The sequence below is a fragment of the Xyrauchen texanus genome, chromosome 25 (assembly GCF_025860055.1).
Source record: "Xyrauchen texanus isolate HMW12.3.18 chromosome 25, RBS_HiC_50CHRs, whole genome shotgun sequence".
Classification (NCBI taxonomy): domain Eukaryota; kingdom Metazoa; phylum Chordata; class Actinopteri; order Cypriniformes; family Catostomidae; genus Xyrauchen; species Xyrauchen texanus.
The window spans coordinates 11,474,952-11,491,087 of record NC_068300.1 but is presented as its reverse complement, the minus strand read 5'-3'; the positions used below and the strand labels follow the sequence as shown (position 1 = coordinate 11,491,087).

General features: G+C 36.8%; 1 protein-coding gene across 2 annotated transcripts in view; it reads left to right on the top strand.

Annotated features, from left to right (window-relative positions):
- The window catches only part of LOC127619365 (homeobox protein Hox-C4a-like), an 18,458-nt gene extending 4,296 nt beyond the window's left edge, over positions 1 to 14,162 (top strand). Inside the window, exons 1-4 of one of the 2 annotated variants that reach the window (XM_052092262.1) lie at positions 5,939 to 6,392; positions 7,511 to 7,585; positions 11,038 to 11,347; positions 12,644 to 14,162. In XM_052092262.1, coding sequence (XP_051948222.1) covers positions 6,303 to 6,392; positions 7,511 to 7,585; positions 11,038 to 11,347; positions 12,644 to 13,053 — 885 coding nt within the window. In that variant the 5' untranslated portion in view covers positions 5,939 to 6,302 and the 3' untranslated portion in view covers positions 13,054 to 14,162. Of the gene's footprint in view, positions 1 to 5,938; positions 6,393 to 7,510; positions 7,586 to 11,037; positions 11,348 to 12,643 lie in introns of those variants that run through there. The other variant, XM_052092264.1, reaches the window with a different exon arrangement.
- The last annotated feature ends 1,974 nt before the right edge of the window (positions 14,163 to 16,136 follow it).

The window sequence follows — 16,136 nt, the reverse complement described above, 5'->3', positions numbered from 1 at the left end:
GAATGCAGATTACACAACGGTTTGCGAAGTGGGGGGCTGAGAAGCACAATGGAGTGAGTCATTTTAAACCATCAATCAAGTCCGCCAGCAATAGTCAATTGTACTTCTAATGTATTAAGTTGTGCAGGCACTACATTGTGCACAAAAGCGTCACACCATAATATGTTTCAGCGGATAGTTTGTCCAAACCTAGATGAATAGAAAGGCATTGGCCATCGCTTCAGCTTGGCCATGACTTTGGAAAGGCACTTGAAAAAATAGGTGCATTCAGAGACCATTATGTGACTAAACAGCAGAGAGAAATGAATGTGTACGCCTAAATTGTGGCATCCCAGCAGTTACTTTCGAGATGCTGTCGCCTCCATGTCGCGAGGTTGAAAGATACTTTATTGAAGTTTGTGGCAACTGAGAAAAGTTGAGGTCAATTTGGGGACACATTTTCTGTCCCATTAGTTTCATTTCAGCCGGGTCGACCGACCTTTCCCACCCCGTGACCCCACTAGCTCTCTCATCGTGCACCTTCTGTGTGCACCCTCACAGGCCTTCTAGGGTTCCACCGGTGCTCTAGCTTTCATTGTGATTTTATTTATTTATTATATCGATGTGCCAATTGACGAAGGACATCTGAATGTGCTTCTCCTTTGATGCTTTGCACCGTATATCCTACGACATTGGTGAACTCTAAAACAAGACTCTTCTTTAGCATGCGACTTTGTAATTTATTCTTTAAGGGGCACAGTTGTTCGAAAGACTGTTAGTGTAACGTGTTAAACTAAGTCACAATGGGTGTGTTTGTAATGTAAGATTTAAATAATTTGAAAACATTTTGCTCTTATAGATGAAGACTAAATCGGCATATGGCCATTAACAAATTATCACGCACAAAGTGGACGAAATAAATGTAACTTATGTGTACAAATAGATGGTCATTAACTATTAACTAGGCCTATTTTATACTAGTTTTTACTGAGAAGTCTAATCATTCGTAAACACGTATGACAACTTTTAAACATTATATTTTCAGCACAAGTGAAACCTGTTTAATTAGACAATAGCAGTATTGAAAATGTTGCCACTGACTGACAGCCTATATTATTTTTGGCAGATGTAAAGCCACTTCTCTGTCGCGAAAACTACACATTAAAAGAAAAGTAAAAGAAACACATCTATACGTTATATTTCAGTAGCTATACACAGCACTGTAAAAGCGATGAAATGTTAAGTAGTTACCTTAATAATCTATTTCTATCTGTATTGGCCCTTAAAAGTACTTTCGTTGGTGTAGGCCTATTCGAATTTAGTCAGGTTGATTCAGCCATATTAAATTATATTTTCAAATTGACAAAAACCGGCCATTCAATCATGTTACCACTTGAAGCGTATACATTTAACGGACAAAACTTATTAAAGTGTGTAACTTGCAGAAGATCCTAACGTCTAATAGGTCCGGAAATAAACGTTCATGTTAAAATATTAATGGATTTCCTAGCTTGGGGAACATAGCTTTGATTTTACAAGGCAGATAGTACACTACTTTAGGGATCTATGCTGCAATGCTTAAATTATTTTGTATTTAGTTGCTGAAATATGTAGCCTAAATCAGATTACAAGTAGGCTTATATTAAATATTCCAAATATTTTAAGATTTTATTTTAAGAGAACCCTATGTTTTACACTTGATTATTTAAAATTATTTGAGACAGTCATTTAAGAAATGCTTTAAGAAAGTTTGGTATAGGTGTTTTGTTAGATTGTAAGGATTCTGCTTCATCTCATAACTGATCAAACGCCTTTGGATGCAGTAATGAAACAAGTGTACAAATATAGAGGACATAATTATCCCAATTATTTGATTTAAGTAGGGTGAACAACATGGCGCAAAAAGTTGCACTAAGACATGTTTTCTGATAATGTTGCAAATCACTCTTTTACGTTCGTTTTAAGTTATAGCGAATATTATTTAACGATCCTATTCAAAACCAGCGCTTTGGTCGTTGCTTATAACACTGAACAAAAAGACACCGATCAAGAGCAGCTGATAATAAACAGTGAAGGCTACACTAAAGTTCAACTCACAATGATGTTGAACGTGACGTTGTCATTGTCAAGAAGCCCAGTAACAAGAATTTAATGTGGGCATTTCACATTTTTTATAACCCCTTTATAAAAATCACAGAATGACACAGTGGAAGGCTACAATTACGACCACATTCGCACTGTAGTGTACTGTATCGTTGGGGAGGTGGAGATTTCTTTATGTGCGTCCATACATCACCTGAATGATTGAGGATTTGTCCCGTCCAAGTGATGTGACTGCCATGCAGCAATTGTTGTGCTTAGGCTTTTAGACGTTCTTTTGTAGGAAGAAGAGGAGGAAGAGACTGAACAACAACAAACTCACCTGTCTGCAGAACCGAGGTTACCCACCCGCTCTATCGAATTTATTTATTTATTTATATATTTGGTTAGTTAGTGTAAAACACAACGGTGATCACAGATTAATATATCATTCATTTATTAAAATATCTATCCCCCCTTCATTGTGTTTGTTATGGTTCGTTATGGCATGTAAGATTTTAACTTATTGTCTATTTTGGCGGATGTGGTTCAGGTGGTAGAGCGGGTCAGCTGCCAATCGCAGGGTTGGTGGTTTGATTCCCGGCCCACATGACTCCACATGCCGAAATGTCCTTGGGCAAGACACTGAACCCCAAGTTGCTCCCAATGGCAGGCTAGCGCCTTGTATGGCAGCTCTGCCGCCATTGGTGTATGAGTGTGTGAATGGGTGATTGGGACACAGTGTAAAGCCAAAAAAAGCGCTATATAAGTGCAGACCATTTACCATTAACATCTAAATTATCAACTATTTGCTTTTAAACACAGCAAACATTGTTTAGGCCTACTTTATGGCTTTTATTCACTTTGCAGTATTCACATTTGTAAAGTGCATGGGGTCTATGGGGTCTATTTATACTTATGTTACAGTCCTATGAGTGCTTAAATGTTCTCATTCATTTAATCTAACATTTAGCGTGCAACTCAGGTAAGGAGGCTTATGGAAACATGCCTTAAAATATAATAGCACATGAAGTAGCCTACTACTTTCGAGCCACTGGGCAAAGAAACAAAACTTCAAGGACATGGGAAATTAATCAATACACTTCCTTCTGCGTTTATGCTGATCCTGACACTGTCAATTATGTATTGTAATTGTAGCAATAAATAATGAATAACAAGACATACATTTGAAATGAGAATAGCTGACGGATTCTGTATGGTATTGTAAAACATCTGAGACTTTGTAACTGAGGAGATGAGGTAATTATGGTTTATGGTAAATTTGGTCCTAACCTGCACTGTAAAAATGTTTCTCGGTAACCAAAAATGTGCTCCATGTGCTAACATGTGAATTAATTGATTTTATTCAAGTCCAAACATTTTATTTTATATGACTGAATCAACCTAACTTATAAAAGATTGCATCAATGTAATAAATAATTAAAATGTCAGATCAGGAAGAACCAGCTCCTGCAACAAACTTTGAGTTTTTACAGGGTCTTTGTGGCTGATTGGGATTTTCAAGTTTCACCAGTGTCTTTCTCACGCTTGTAAAGTTTAACAAGCGTCGTTTCAAAGCAACAAGTGCAGAAGTAAGAATCGGAGAGGAATTCATAATTCAGTGATTTATGATATTAAATACACAGTCTAGTATTTTGGCGTTATAAATTGGCGTGGAATCTGTGGAAAGTTTTAAATCGCATCCATTTACTCAATCTCAAAAACAAATACTAATACAACCATAAGAGACTTATCCAGTCGTAAAATGGAGTGGAGTTGTGATATCACAGTACTGAAACACCCACTCAAACGAGTGTTCTTGGCGTGGACACAGATTGGATGTCTCCCTTATTTTAACACACTAGATTCAACTCATCAGCTCATTAGTAAGTGACCCATAAACTAAACTGGGTGTCAGATACCATACTGTGGTACTCATGGACCAGGATTGAGAACCACTGTTATACATCTTTTATTAATAAACAACACTCCCCGAACAATACAAAAGATGTAACCATATATATAAGTAATTGTTCTATAAAGCAGCCCACTGAATATATTCTTATTTGTCTACTACTAAGTGTCTTCTCAAAGTAATTAAGTTAGTGATGAAAGGTCTCAGTTCTTAGCATTGTTACGAGGTACTCCGTGTAAATTGAGCCGTGGTAAACGACGCAAAAAGGCGCATTGTGTTATTTTGCAGGAAAAATAGCAGCCCTGATGCTGACTGTGCGCGTGACTGGTAAACTGGTAAATACACAAATTTTCCCTCGGATAGGCGTCCTATACCATTGCCTATCCATGCATTAAACATTTGCACTTTTTGTGATGTTTTATCTATATTTTACTCAAATGAAAAGCATGAGTATAGATTGTCTGCATAGGGCTCATCTCCATAATCTTTGTTCTGAAGTCTTGCCCCTTAACCTTTACACTCAACATGACTTCAGAAGCTATGCCTAATGGCTACTCAAACGAAAGCAGACCGAGAGAGGGGACCACAGGACAAAAATCCCAAACATGCTACAGTTTGGCTGGGCTGAGGAAAACGGCTCTGTGATTTTCATTCTAAAAAATCTAATATGCCCTGATGAAAACTACGTGAATAGATTCAAGTCGATTGCTGCAGCTACAGAAAACGCACCATTGGTGGAAGGTTTGCAACATTGCCAAAGATAATTTCTTGAGTCTTCTTTGGAGTGTTCAAGGAACCCAACAAATTTTATTTTATTTAATGTAATTAACAAGGGCCTAGTTTCTGAAGCTCTATAACGTTATAGCGCGTAACTAACTCATCTCTAAAGCACGTTTCCGTTATTTAGTACGCAAAAAGCCCTTCATTACACCTAACTACGTGTAACTTAATCTTTAGATCTGGGTCTTTTCGCTTGCCTTCACAGTTTACTCGGAGACAAAGTACACAAACAATATGAACAATCATTTTGATTATTGCAAAGCCACTATTTCGGAGAACAACAAAAAATCGTTTGCAAAACAACCTTTAAATGACTGCGCAGTTTATGCATACCACGTGATAGGCCCCTAAAATTACAGGATATAACTTTATACATGACTGTACTTTAATAAGCATAAGTGAATAATTTGAGATTCTGCAACAATTTTATATATATATATATATATATATATATATATATATATATATATATATATATATATATATATATATATACATGTTAACACCTGAAATTTGAATGACCCTGTTTGAGGGTCTGTTCTTGGTCTTTGTTGACTTTTTTTCCTTTTTTGTCTCTTCGTATAATAACGTATAGCCTGATTTTCAGCATTATTTGGGAAACCCGATCAATAGCTGGTAAAACGTAAATTATTCCCGACAAAGGTTACACTAAAAATTTAGATCACTACTGTTTCAATATATTGAAATAAAAATCGGTTTGAAGATGGTTTTTAAAGAGGCTGCTGACAGTTTATTATTACAAAAATAACTATTCTTCATAGACACATTGTTATTTTTTATTCTTAAATAAACAATATATTTATTTATTACTGGATTACTAAAGATAAGTGTCTTGAGAGAGATGAATGAAACTGTGATTGGTTCAAGTTGCCAGGAGAGTCGTTCACGGTATAGTAAACAGGGATGCAAACTCATGAGACGAAAAAAAGTGAGAAAACCTGCTATAGGTGTTCCAGATGTGATTTTACAGTTGCTTAAAGTATCCATTTTAAGTGATTTTAAGATTTTTTTTAACCATTTTACCAAGCAATTTGAGCAAATTACCTTCAAGTGGCTTTAGCTGAAAGGTGAGTAGTTTGCATCCCTAAGTAAAACATCCCTTACCTATTAAAAAGGTTAGGACTTTATAGAAGATTTTACCAAATTAGTTTTTATCAAATTAGTTGCACTACAGAATCAATCTCTATGTATCTGGCACAGAAAGGAGTGGCACATGCAGTTTTAAACTCAGAAGGGTCATCATATGGACGAAGGGCCCCCCTGTGAGCATCTATGGTTTTAAGTGCTCTCTTTCCTACACACTCTCATGGCGATATCGTAAGGATTCATATGACTTTTCTAAATTTGGCTTATTTGTATGATATCGTACGACTGCACTCGTATGAATTCGTACAGCTTTCACTACAGCCAAATGATGTCGCTATTTCTTGCTTCTGTCACACACAACAGCTTCCAGTCTTGTTTACACACTCTACTGATCAGCTAGGTTTAGATAAGGGGTTTGGGTAAAGGCATAATATTAATAAGCATGCCCTTAATGCCTTTTCAAGAGACTGGGTTGCTTTCTCAAACTTCCATCCTTTTAACTAACTTAAACGGGAATGAAGGACAACTAGAGGTAGGAAAATTAATGTAAGAGCTGGGCACAGTCCTATAGGACTCATATTTCAGTGTTCTTATCTTAACACAGGTTACAGGTCCCATGACACATTTGCAACAAGATGAAAGAATCTTGAAAGTTATGTAAAATCACTTCTCCTATACACATCAATATCTAATGTGATGTTGTTACATGTTGTGTTTAAGGAGGAATCTATAACACCCAATAATACAATGGGGCACTCTAATTAGCCACATGTGATATATTAAGAAAATGTATGTTCACCCAGTTTTTGTAGTTTATAAATAAATACACAAATAAACAATTATTTAGTGTGTGGGTAATAAATTAAAAACTCTATATTCATTGTCATATCACATTGGCTGACTGCCCTCAAAGCCTAAAAGAAAGATTGCCTTGGTGCAACAGAGAAGTTCTCAGTTTCACGGTATAGATGTAGAATTGTGTTACTGAGGCTATTGTGCAGGCCTCCGGGGTGTCTGCAATGTGTCTAAACATATGCGGTCATGAGAAGGTCACTAGACGTGCTGCTGCGTAGCAATGATTAATGTCATCTTTTCTAGGGAGAAATGGCATTTGTAGTTTGGATATTCGTAGATCTTGACAATATTTAATTGCCTACGCAGCTCATTCATGCACAAGGACGTTGGACAACTTTTGCTTGGGATGGACAGAGAAATGTTCAATGACTTTTTAAACTATAGTTACTTTATTCGAAGTTAGCGCCTGTTCCTCAACGCCAACATCCATGACATTTGTCTGATATTTGGTGTGAGTACAGCCACAACTTAGACAATGACTGTAATTCAATATTCAGTTTAATTGCTTATAAGAATTGGTAAAGGTGTAGATTACTCAAAAATAAACACCAAAACTTTGTATTTCAACAAAGGCAAATAACACATTGACACACACAGTGGCAGGTACCACTTTATCTGTGAGATCATCTGAGTTTGTTCTGTCTTGACTGTGCAGAAATAAATTTAAAGCTGAAGTATATAGAGGTAGAGTTTGTTGTACATTATCAAGATACTTTTAACAAATTGTGACACTGTATGTATTGTAACATATTTATTTTCCATATTTCATATTTCCTACTTTTGTGTTTTTAATAGTCGACTAAATTGACGTGGTGTGAGCTGTCGAGTAATTTGGCATCAATGGATACTGGGAACATGGCCCACTTGAAAGTAAGAAAAGGGGGAAACAATAATGAACAATTATAATAGAGCTAACTGAGCAGCAGACCCTCAACTTAAGCTCTTTAAAAATAAATAAATAAAATAAAATAAAAATGAATGGCCGCAGCTCAAGTCTCAGGAATACTTAAGAGATCAGTGTAAATGTCAGTCCTTTTATTTAGGTGCAGACTGTTTACAGCAACGCAGGGCACCGAAGATATACATCTATTTTCTGCTCTTCAGAGACAGGCCCATTTGTATGCATCGTTATAACCGACAACATCCTCTGCTCGTTAAAACCCTTTCCTGGATTCACTCTCTTATCTCTCCTATACTGCTTCAAAAACCCATTATTTTACTAATGTTTATTGAAGAAATTAATCCGTTGCGTTGTGCAGAAAAAAAAGGAGAAGACTGATGCTTTTATGAAAAGCAAAAGTATTAAGGTACTTGTGGATTTCAAATGTACCTAAGTACTAATGGAAAGAAAGAAAACTGATTACAGAATACCATTATGTTTTATTTTTTTAAACTCCTTTACCCTCCAATACAGAGTTTCAGAATTACCAGCCAGCTAACATTCGTGATGAACCCATACAGAAGTTGAGGCTTTTTTTTCCCTCAAACAATTTTAGGTGACGCCCTATGTGCATTCTCTTCATTTGACTATTATTACCCACTGTTGCCTTATTCTCGTTTTTAGCCAGTTTAGATTATCTATGTTTGCTTGAAATTGCTAAAGCGATGTTTTTATCGATGTTTTATGCAGCTGTTTGTGTCAGCAACCACAAGAGCGCAGAAGGTAGGGAGGAATTATAAAAGGGTTGACACCCAGAGCGACCGGCGCGCTTTTGTGACAGAAAGAAAAATGATTTATTGCTAGCAACGTGGTTCAAACAGAGTTCACTGAGAATTGTAGTTTACCGGCGGAGGCGCTGAGTTATGGTCTTGCTGAGCCACTACATCAAAGATTCCTTTTTAGATTTAGTGAATGGACCCAGCGGCATGGGACAATGGAACAAACTTACCTTAATTGGAAAATTCCCAAGATCACAGATGACTTTCAAACAATACGGTAAGAGTTAGAAATGTGAAAGGTACAAGGAATTAAAAAAACCTTCCCTTAACCTACACCACCATGAACATCGATAATAATAATCATCATAATAATAAACATTTGTGTTATTTGTTAGACCACGTAACAATAGAACACAGAAGCATGTTGGTCAACATGATCGAAGATGGTTTTAATAGCATTTATTGGATATATAATTCCTAAATAGTTATGGTATGAGTACACTTGCATTCCATGCACACGCGGGCGCAGTAATATTTCATGTTAATGGCGCTGCAGCTCGGCAGATGCCGGACTTGTAATATGCATAGTGAATGCTTCTATTTGACAAGGCTTGTGACAGCAATTCACTGAACTCAAAATAACAAATCGTTCTTAAAACAAGATTGATTTTGCCTTACAACCAAAGAGGATAGCCCATGGCTTCTTGATATTCTTCTTTAATAAACAGAAAATGAACGGTTCGTTATGGCTTGACTACATGTATTCCAAATGAAAGATTAAACGATCGGCGGTGTCCTTACGCTCCAAATTGACGTGATTGTTTCAATACAGTGTCCAAAGTAACCTTGCACATGTGCTACCTGCCCATTCTGAACTCGCTCCTTCACACTAGTGTCTTGGAAGCTCTTAAACACCAACCTAACCCTACCTCTAAGCTCTGTATGAACCTGAAAAAATACTATCCCTAAATGAAAAGTGAATCGTTGAGAGAATTGTTCAAAAATACGTTAGACATAGCTGAGTGTCAGAGTAAATATTTAAACAAGGCACTGGGAGAGTAAATGAAAAGGGACTAGTCCTTGTGCACAATTAATCACAAGTTCGAGACACAGATTTCACATTGCAATAAAGATGGGTGATGTCTTTCATGTTAAGACTCATTTCACACTGAATTTTGTTACCCTTTACTACGGGGATACTAACATCAAGGTGACTGTTTTATGTAGGCTGTAGTGTAGTACATAAGGAGTTGTTTTAATTCGCTTAATGGGCATAAAGTAAATCCTTACAGCTGCCCGGGCAGCTTAGGTGCTGAATAGTAAACCTTCAGTAATGACTATCGTCCTTCCATTCCATCCGCTATATGACGTCAGAGAACAAAGGCTATTTATGTTGTGAAATGAAAGCTATTTGGATTTGTGACAAATTGTTTAACATTAGGCCTACTTTGAAACAACACATTACTCGACTCCAACAAGTTTCTGAAGTCCTTGTATTGCCCTAAAATTCCATATTTAGGGTCAATATGGGCTGTTACTGCTCTTTGTTCATCAAGGCATTGCTACAATGCAATTCTAACTATAGATGACCGATCGAAATTATTGCTTTGGTTACACGAGGGTAGTCTTTGCAGCTGTTTTCTCTCACTGGAAAAGTCAATTATATCATTACTCTTTAAGACATGATTATTTTTTACATGCAATTGTCAGTTCAGTAGTGATAGTCAAAATCCCTTTGTTTGACCACACCCATGATTTTATTGATGTGGATTTTCCCCATGCAAAAACGAAAAGAACTGTCGTAACACGTTAGTAAATGTTGAAAAACGTTCTTAGCATTAACTGGCAACGCTTAGCAGTTTCTTTTTTTTCCGTGCAGAATTCACAGACTGTTATCTTTTTCATAATACATCAGTGACAACGGAGAAAAACAAACAATGCTGACAATTTTTAAAAATAAGAACCATTGCTAACTCCTCTTCATGGCTGATTGCAAACTAAAAGAAAAATACATAATACAACACTTATGGTGCTGCTGTTTTGTACAATGTATTAAAGGAATAATTAGTTAAGTCGATTATTTTTAAATACCTACCACAAGAGGACTGAAAAGTCAGTCTTTCAAGGTTACAAACACTCATTATAAATGCATTATCACGGAAACGAAGTCTGTTTTCTGCAATCCACTGAGGCGAAAATAAGGAAAAGCGATCCCAGACATGCCCGCCTTTTTTCTTTTTAACTGTATCTCTTCCCCCCTCCCCCCTAATGCCTGAGCCCTGCTGATATAACGTCTGGTTTCGCAAAACTGTTGAAGAGTGCAGTGGGAAAACTGGGAATCCTCGTTTGGTTACTTTCGAGCACTTCACAACTTAAGCAGTGTGTGCGCGAGGCTATTGGAGGCGACACTCACGTGACTACGCTGTTTACCCTTGTTGGCAAAAAAAAAAAAAAAAAAACATTGAAGACTCCGGTGAGAGTACGTTTATGTTTTTCCTATACCTTGTGTGATCAATTATCCAACCCGAGTGATCAGGACTTTTAGAGATGCAAAAGTTTTTTTTTCTCACGAACATCTCATTAACAATGCCAACATGCACAAGATATATTGCAATAAATCTCATCTTTTCATGGAGCAACAATTCTCCCCTTGTGTTCTGCAGGAGAGCAGCTCTGTATGGACACAACCTGGTGAAGACAATGAGCATTTGACAAGACACTATGAAGGCCATGGGTGGAACTTTCAAAAACGTTCCTATTTCCCCTCTGCTGATGTCATCCACCCCAGGAATGAAACACCTCAAATCAGTTCCATGGACAAGGAGAAGGGAGGAACTTTTTATGCGAATACTATGGAAAGAGACAAGGGGGACAAGCTGTCGACTTTCTGCTTTTCAACCAAGCAGTTGTACCCTTGGATGAGAGAGGCACAACCAGCTATACCCTTGAGCTCCATTAATGTCAGAGAATCAGGTGAGAGATCACGTTTTGGATTCCAATTAGGTATTGATTTGTAATGCTTATAAATTCAGTTAATCTGATCAGTCGGCCATATTTTAGTCGATAACAAATAACAACTGGGTCAGATTAGGTTGTATGTCAATGTGATTTGTCACTTAGACACTGATGTCAAAGACTGAAATCATTGAGAACCACAGTGATTAATCAATTATAAGTGTTTTTCCTTCCCCCTTAAATTGAATTAAAATGAGCTCAGAAGTATAGGCAAAAATTCTAACTTGGCTAAGTATGCATTCCAACACCTAAGCCTTGTCTAAAGCTAAGATCCATTTTGATCAATTAAGGTCATTTTAATTTAAAGATGAATAAACACAAGAAATGGGCATTTTTACATTCATAAATGCTGATTACTTATTGACAGAACTGTAAATACAATGAAACAAATATCTCTGCACTACAGGGACTTTGAAATGTTGTGGTTATAATGTTTCAGTGTGTGAAACATATTTTGAAAAAGAAGAGCACTTGTAAGGAAATAGTATTTTCTTGAAACAGACAGATGTTCTCTAAACTTGGTTAAGTTTAAACTTTAAAGAGCATTAAACAAGTCTTCATTTGAAAGAGCTAAGCTCTTCTGGGTCACAAAGATAAGAATGTACAAAGATTGTTGAAGCCTAAGCTACATCTGTGCATTCACATTGGTGAATAAGTTCTCCAAAATATATTAAAAAAAAATTAGGCTGAGGTGGTGCACCCAGTGTACAGAATGTTACTGAAAAAATATTAACATGGTAAATATAAGTATGTTAGGATTTCAATCAAACTGTACAGTAATAAAACATTTTGACAATTAAGATAGATTTCAGGTCACTACTTGAAAAACTTATGCAGATAATTAGGACAATGAATGAAAAATAATCCATGCACAAATCATTAGGAATCCAACCACAGTAGAAATAGTAGGGAATGGATAATTAACTGAGTGATTAGTCTACCAACAGTGATCTGCCCACAGATAGTGTGCTGTATTCTCAGTATGTTGATTTATCACTGTGGGATTAAACTGGATTTGTATGTAGGATGTCATGCTACATTCTTTACACCATAGTGCAGACGTCAAGAAAGACTATGCTATACATCTGTAACTTGTTTTTATTACAGTCTGAAGCTTATTATCATAGCTAATAATTTGCTATGAGAGTTCTATTCACATTCTGAGCCTGGGAGGAGAACATTTACTCAATGCATGTTTGTCTAATGTCAGACATGCTGTAATTCTACAGTTGCGTTTATCTGCATGTTTTCCAGGTGATTCCAGGTACAGCACTGGTGAAGCAAGTTCTCTAAAGAGAGTAAGGGATGGTGGACTTTGTAACAGTAAACGGCCACGTGCAGCATTCACCTCTTCCCAGCTGCTTGAGCTAGAGAAGGAGTTTCACTTAAGCGCTTACCTGTGTCGCCCACGCAGGCTTGAAATGGCTGCACTCCTGAAGCTCACTGACCGGCAGATAAAGATCTGGTTCCAAAATCGTCGTATGAAGTACAAGAAAGATCACAAGCAAAGGTCAAAGGCATTGTCCTACTCCTACTCATGCCAAGACATAGGTAACCAGCCCTGTGTGGTTAGTGGCAGTGTTGTGTCAGTGCCATCAAAATTCCAATACATCAATGAGAGACCACCAATGTCCATTATAAACTGTTCTCAGAGCCACTGGTGAAACGACAACAATTCAAACAACCAGCAACTGACTTCTGCTTTCAGAATTCAGCTGTGCTTCTCTTGTGTCATGTCTACACTACAGACAAATGGTAAATCAGAACTGACATATGTATGGTTCAAACATGACCTCTGTCAACTATCAAGGGAATGAATGTCTTCTGACACTACGAAATCTAAGAATGAAATACGAAATTCTTACACCACTACACTTACGTGTTCTAATGCTGGTCAGTTATTTCTATGTTGTATTCAGGCTTTTTTCCAGGAAAATTTAACCTGGAAGATTTGCAAAGCCAAGTTCACTCTATAAGTCTATCAGTCAGACAGGCAAAGAACCAGATTACATGTTATCAGCCAGTACATGGTACAACAGAGTTGGTTTACATTGTGCATATACTTCTAGAGTAATATCTCTGCAAAGCACCAAGATTTATTACCATGGATGCAAGTTTATCTCCTAGGCACAGAAAGTAACATTTTGAAAGGGCACTAGTGACTTCGAATGGCCATTAACATAGCACGAAAATCCTCTCAAATTTTGTAAGTGCAAATTTTTATTATGCCCACAATTATATGCTATTTTCCCCAAGGCATGTGCTGAGACTTTTCCCAAGAGAATGTTGATTACAGTGGTGAGAAATATTTAAATATTCAAGCCATGTTGAATCTCACTGACTTGTTCTCATATTAATGCTGCTCTATTTTGAGTTTGACTTCACACAACTTCTTAAGTGTGGAATTAAAGTTTGCTGTTGTTGCATGACATTGAAAGTACTGTTCATCTGGATTTGAAAATGAATATCTCTCCAGCAACAAAACAGGAGTAATCCATTATGTCCCAAAGCCACAACAATATCAGAATGTACAGTATCTTTGCATTTATAATGTATATTGTTTATATCATACCCATACAATCATTACATTTATGGAAATGTAGCACTGGAATGTAAAATAAAAAGGTATATATTGCTATTTATTGCCATCTTTATTTAATACACATGATTAGTTATCAGAATTGGCCATATCGCATTAAAAGCATGCATTTAAAAACTGAAAATTGGTAGCTGGAAACTAATTAAGGCCCTCTGGTAAATCAATAAAATAATCTGTTCCAATGTTGTCATTCTTTTGCCTTTTTATCTTTGTTGGTTTGGTCAAAGCAGGATTACCTTGAAAACCACTGAGAGTTAATCTTAATTTAGCTTAAAAATTTCTCTCTGATTTTTACTGTGATACTTTTTGCATTAAGCAATACTGTACTTTGTATTCTTAAAACATAACATTACACATGCCTTCCTCCGCCCCCGCCTACCAACCTCACACATTAATCATTTAGACAAGCCTCTCTCTCTCTCTCTCTCTCTCTCTCTCTCTCTCTCTCTCTCTCTCTCTCTCTCTCTCTCTCTCTCTCTCTCTCTCTCTCTCTCTCTCTCTCTCTCTCTCTCTCTCTCTCTCTCTCTCTCTCTCTCTCAGCTTCACAAGCGTTCAACCCGCTGGGCGTAGTGACAGGCATTGCTCTTATCTTCCACCCTTCTAACGCGCTTTTCTTCAGCATATGGGTTGAATCACAACCAAATAAAATAGATCTGGGTTTCTCCTTTCTTACAAAGAGTATCTATTGTTACATTATAGCATAATAGGACTACAGTAACGCTATCGGTGAAAACGCTTGTGGGCACCGCCCCTGGCAGGGTGGGCGATGACTCATTTTGATTAATTATGTTTAATTAGGATGTCGACCGTGTGTCATTTTATAAGCCAAGCAAGGAACAGCAAAAAATCTACCTTTTCAAAAATATTAATTTCGGCTGAAATTTTAACTAATTGAGCAATTTCAATTCGGCCAGTCTTGGTCGTAGATCAATCTAGACCCAATATAATTGGTAGCCTAACTGATTGCAGGACTATTACCAACATTACATGATAAATCACTGGCTAAAGCGTTGAAATTCTTAGGCTGGTTGTTTCTTGGTTGCATCTATAATTAAATGATTTGGAGCCCTTGATTCCATTCATGTGCTAATCGAATTTTATTTAAAATATATATTTAACATAAAGAAATAATGTGATATTGTAATTCGCAGCTAAGTGTGCTAACGTATCTTATTCGAGTGGCCACGAGAGCATGAAACACCTTCTGTGCTGCTGAAGTTATCATCCATCACCACGCGGCAGTGTTCCATATGCAAAATAGGAGTTGGCCTCCCGGTGGCCCCTTAGTGCAACTAAACGGAATGTTGAGTGTTTTGCTGTTGTTGAAACTGTATCTAACCTAGCCTACTTCCTCTGTAGCATAGAATATAAAACTTCAGCACAAGCAGGAAATACCATTTAAATGTGTATTTTAGCCAAGTTGAGCTTTCCAACATCACTAGTAATAATAATAATAATTATTATATTTAATAATCATATATACAGTTCTGGGCAAAAGTTTTAGGCACTTGCGAAGAATGTTGCATAGTGAGGATTTCTTAAAAAATATGTCATAAATAGTTTTAATTGATCAATTAGCATCATAGAAAGTCCAGTGAACATAAAAAGAGCTAAATCAATATTTGGTGTGATCACCTTTGCCTTCAACACCTGGACACAGTTTTTCTTGGTTGTTGGCAGATTCTTGAAGAATTCGCCACAGTTCTTCTAACTATTTAGGCTGTCTCTTCATAAAATCCTAGACTTACTCGATGTTCAGTGGGGGGCTCTGTGGGGACCATGCCATCTGTTGCAGGTATCCCTGTTCTTCATATATATTATATATATAACACTGGTGGCCAAAAGTTTGGAATAATGTACAGATTGGTACTTTAATTCACTCAAGTGGCATTCAACTGATCACAAAGTATAGTCAGGACATACTGATGTGAAAAACAGCACCATCACTATTTGAAAAAAGTAATTTTTGATCAAATCTAGAGAGGCCCCATTTCCAGCAGCCATCACCCCAACACCTTATCCTTGAGTAATCATGCTAAATTGTTAATTTGGTACTAGAAAATCACTTGTCATTATAACAAACACAGTTGAAAACTATTTGGTTAATTAAATTAAGCTTAACATAGTCTTTGTGTTTGTTTTGGAGTT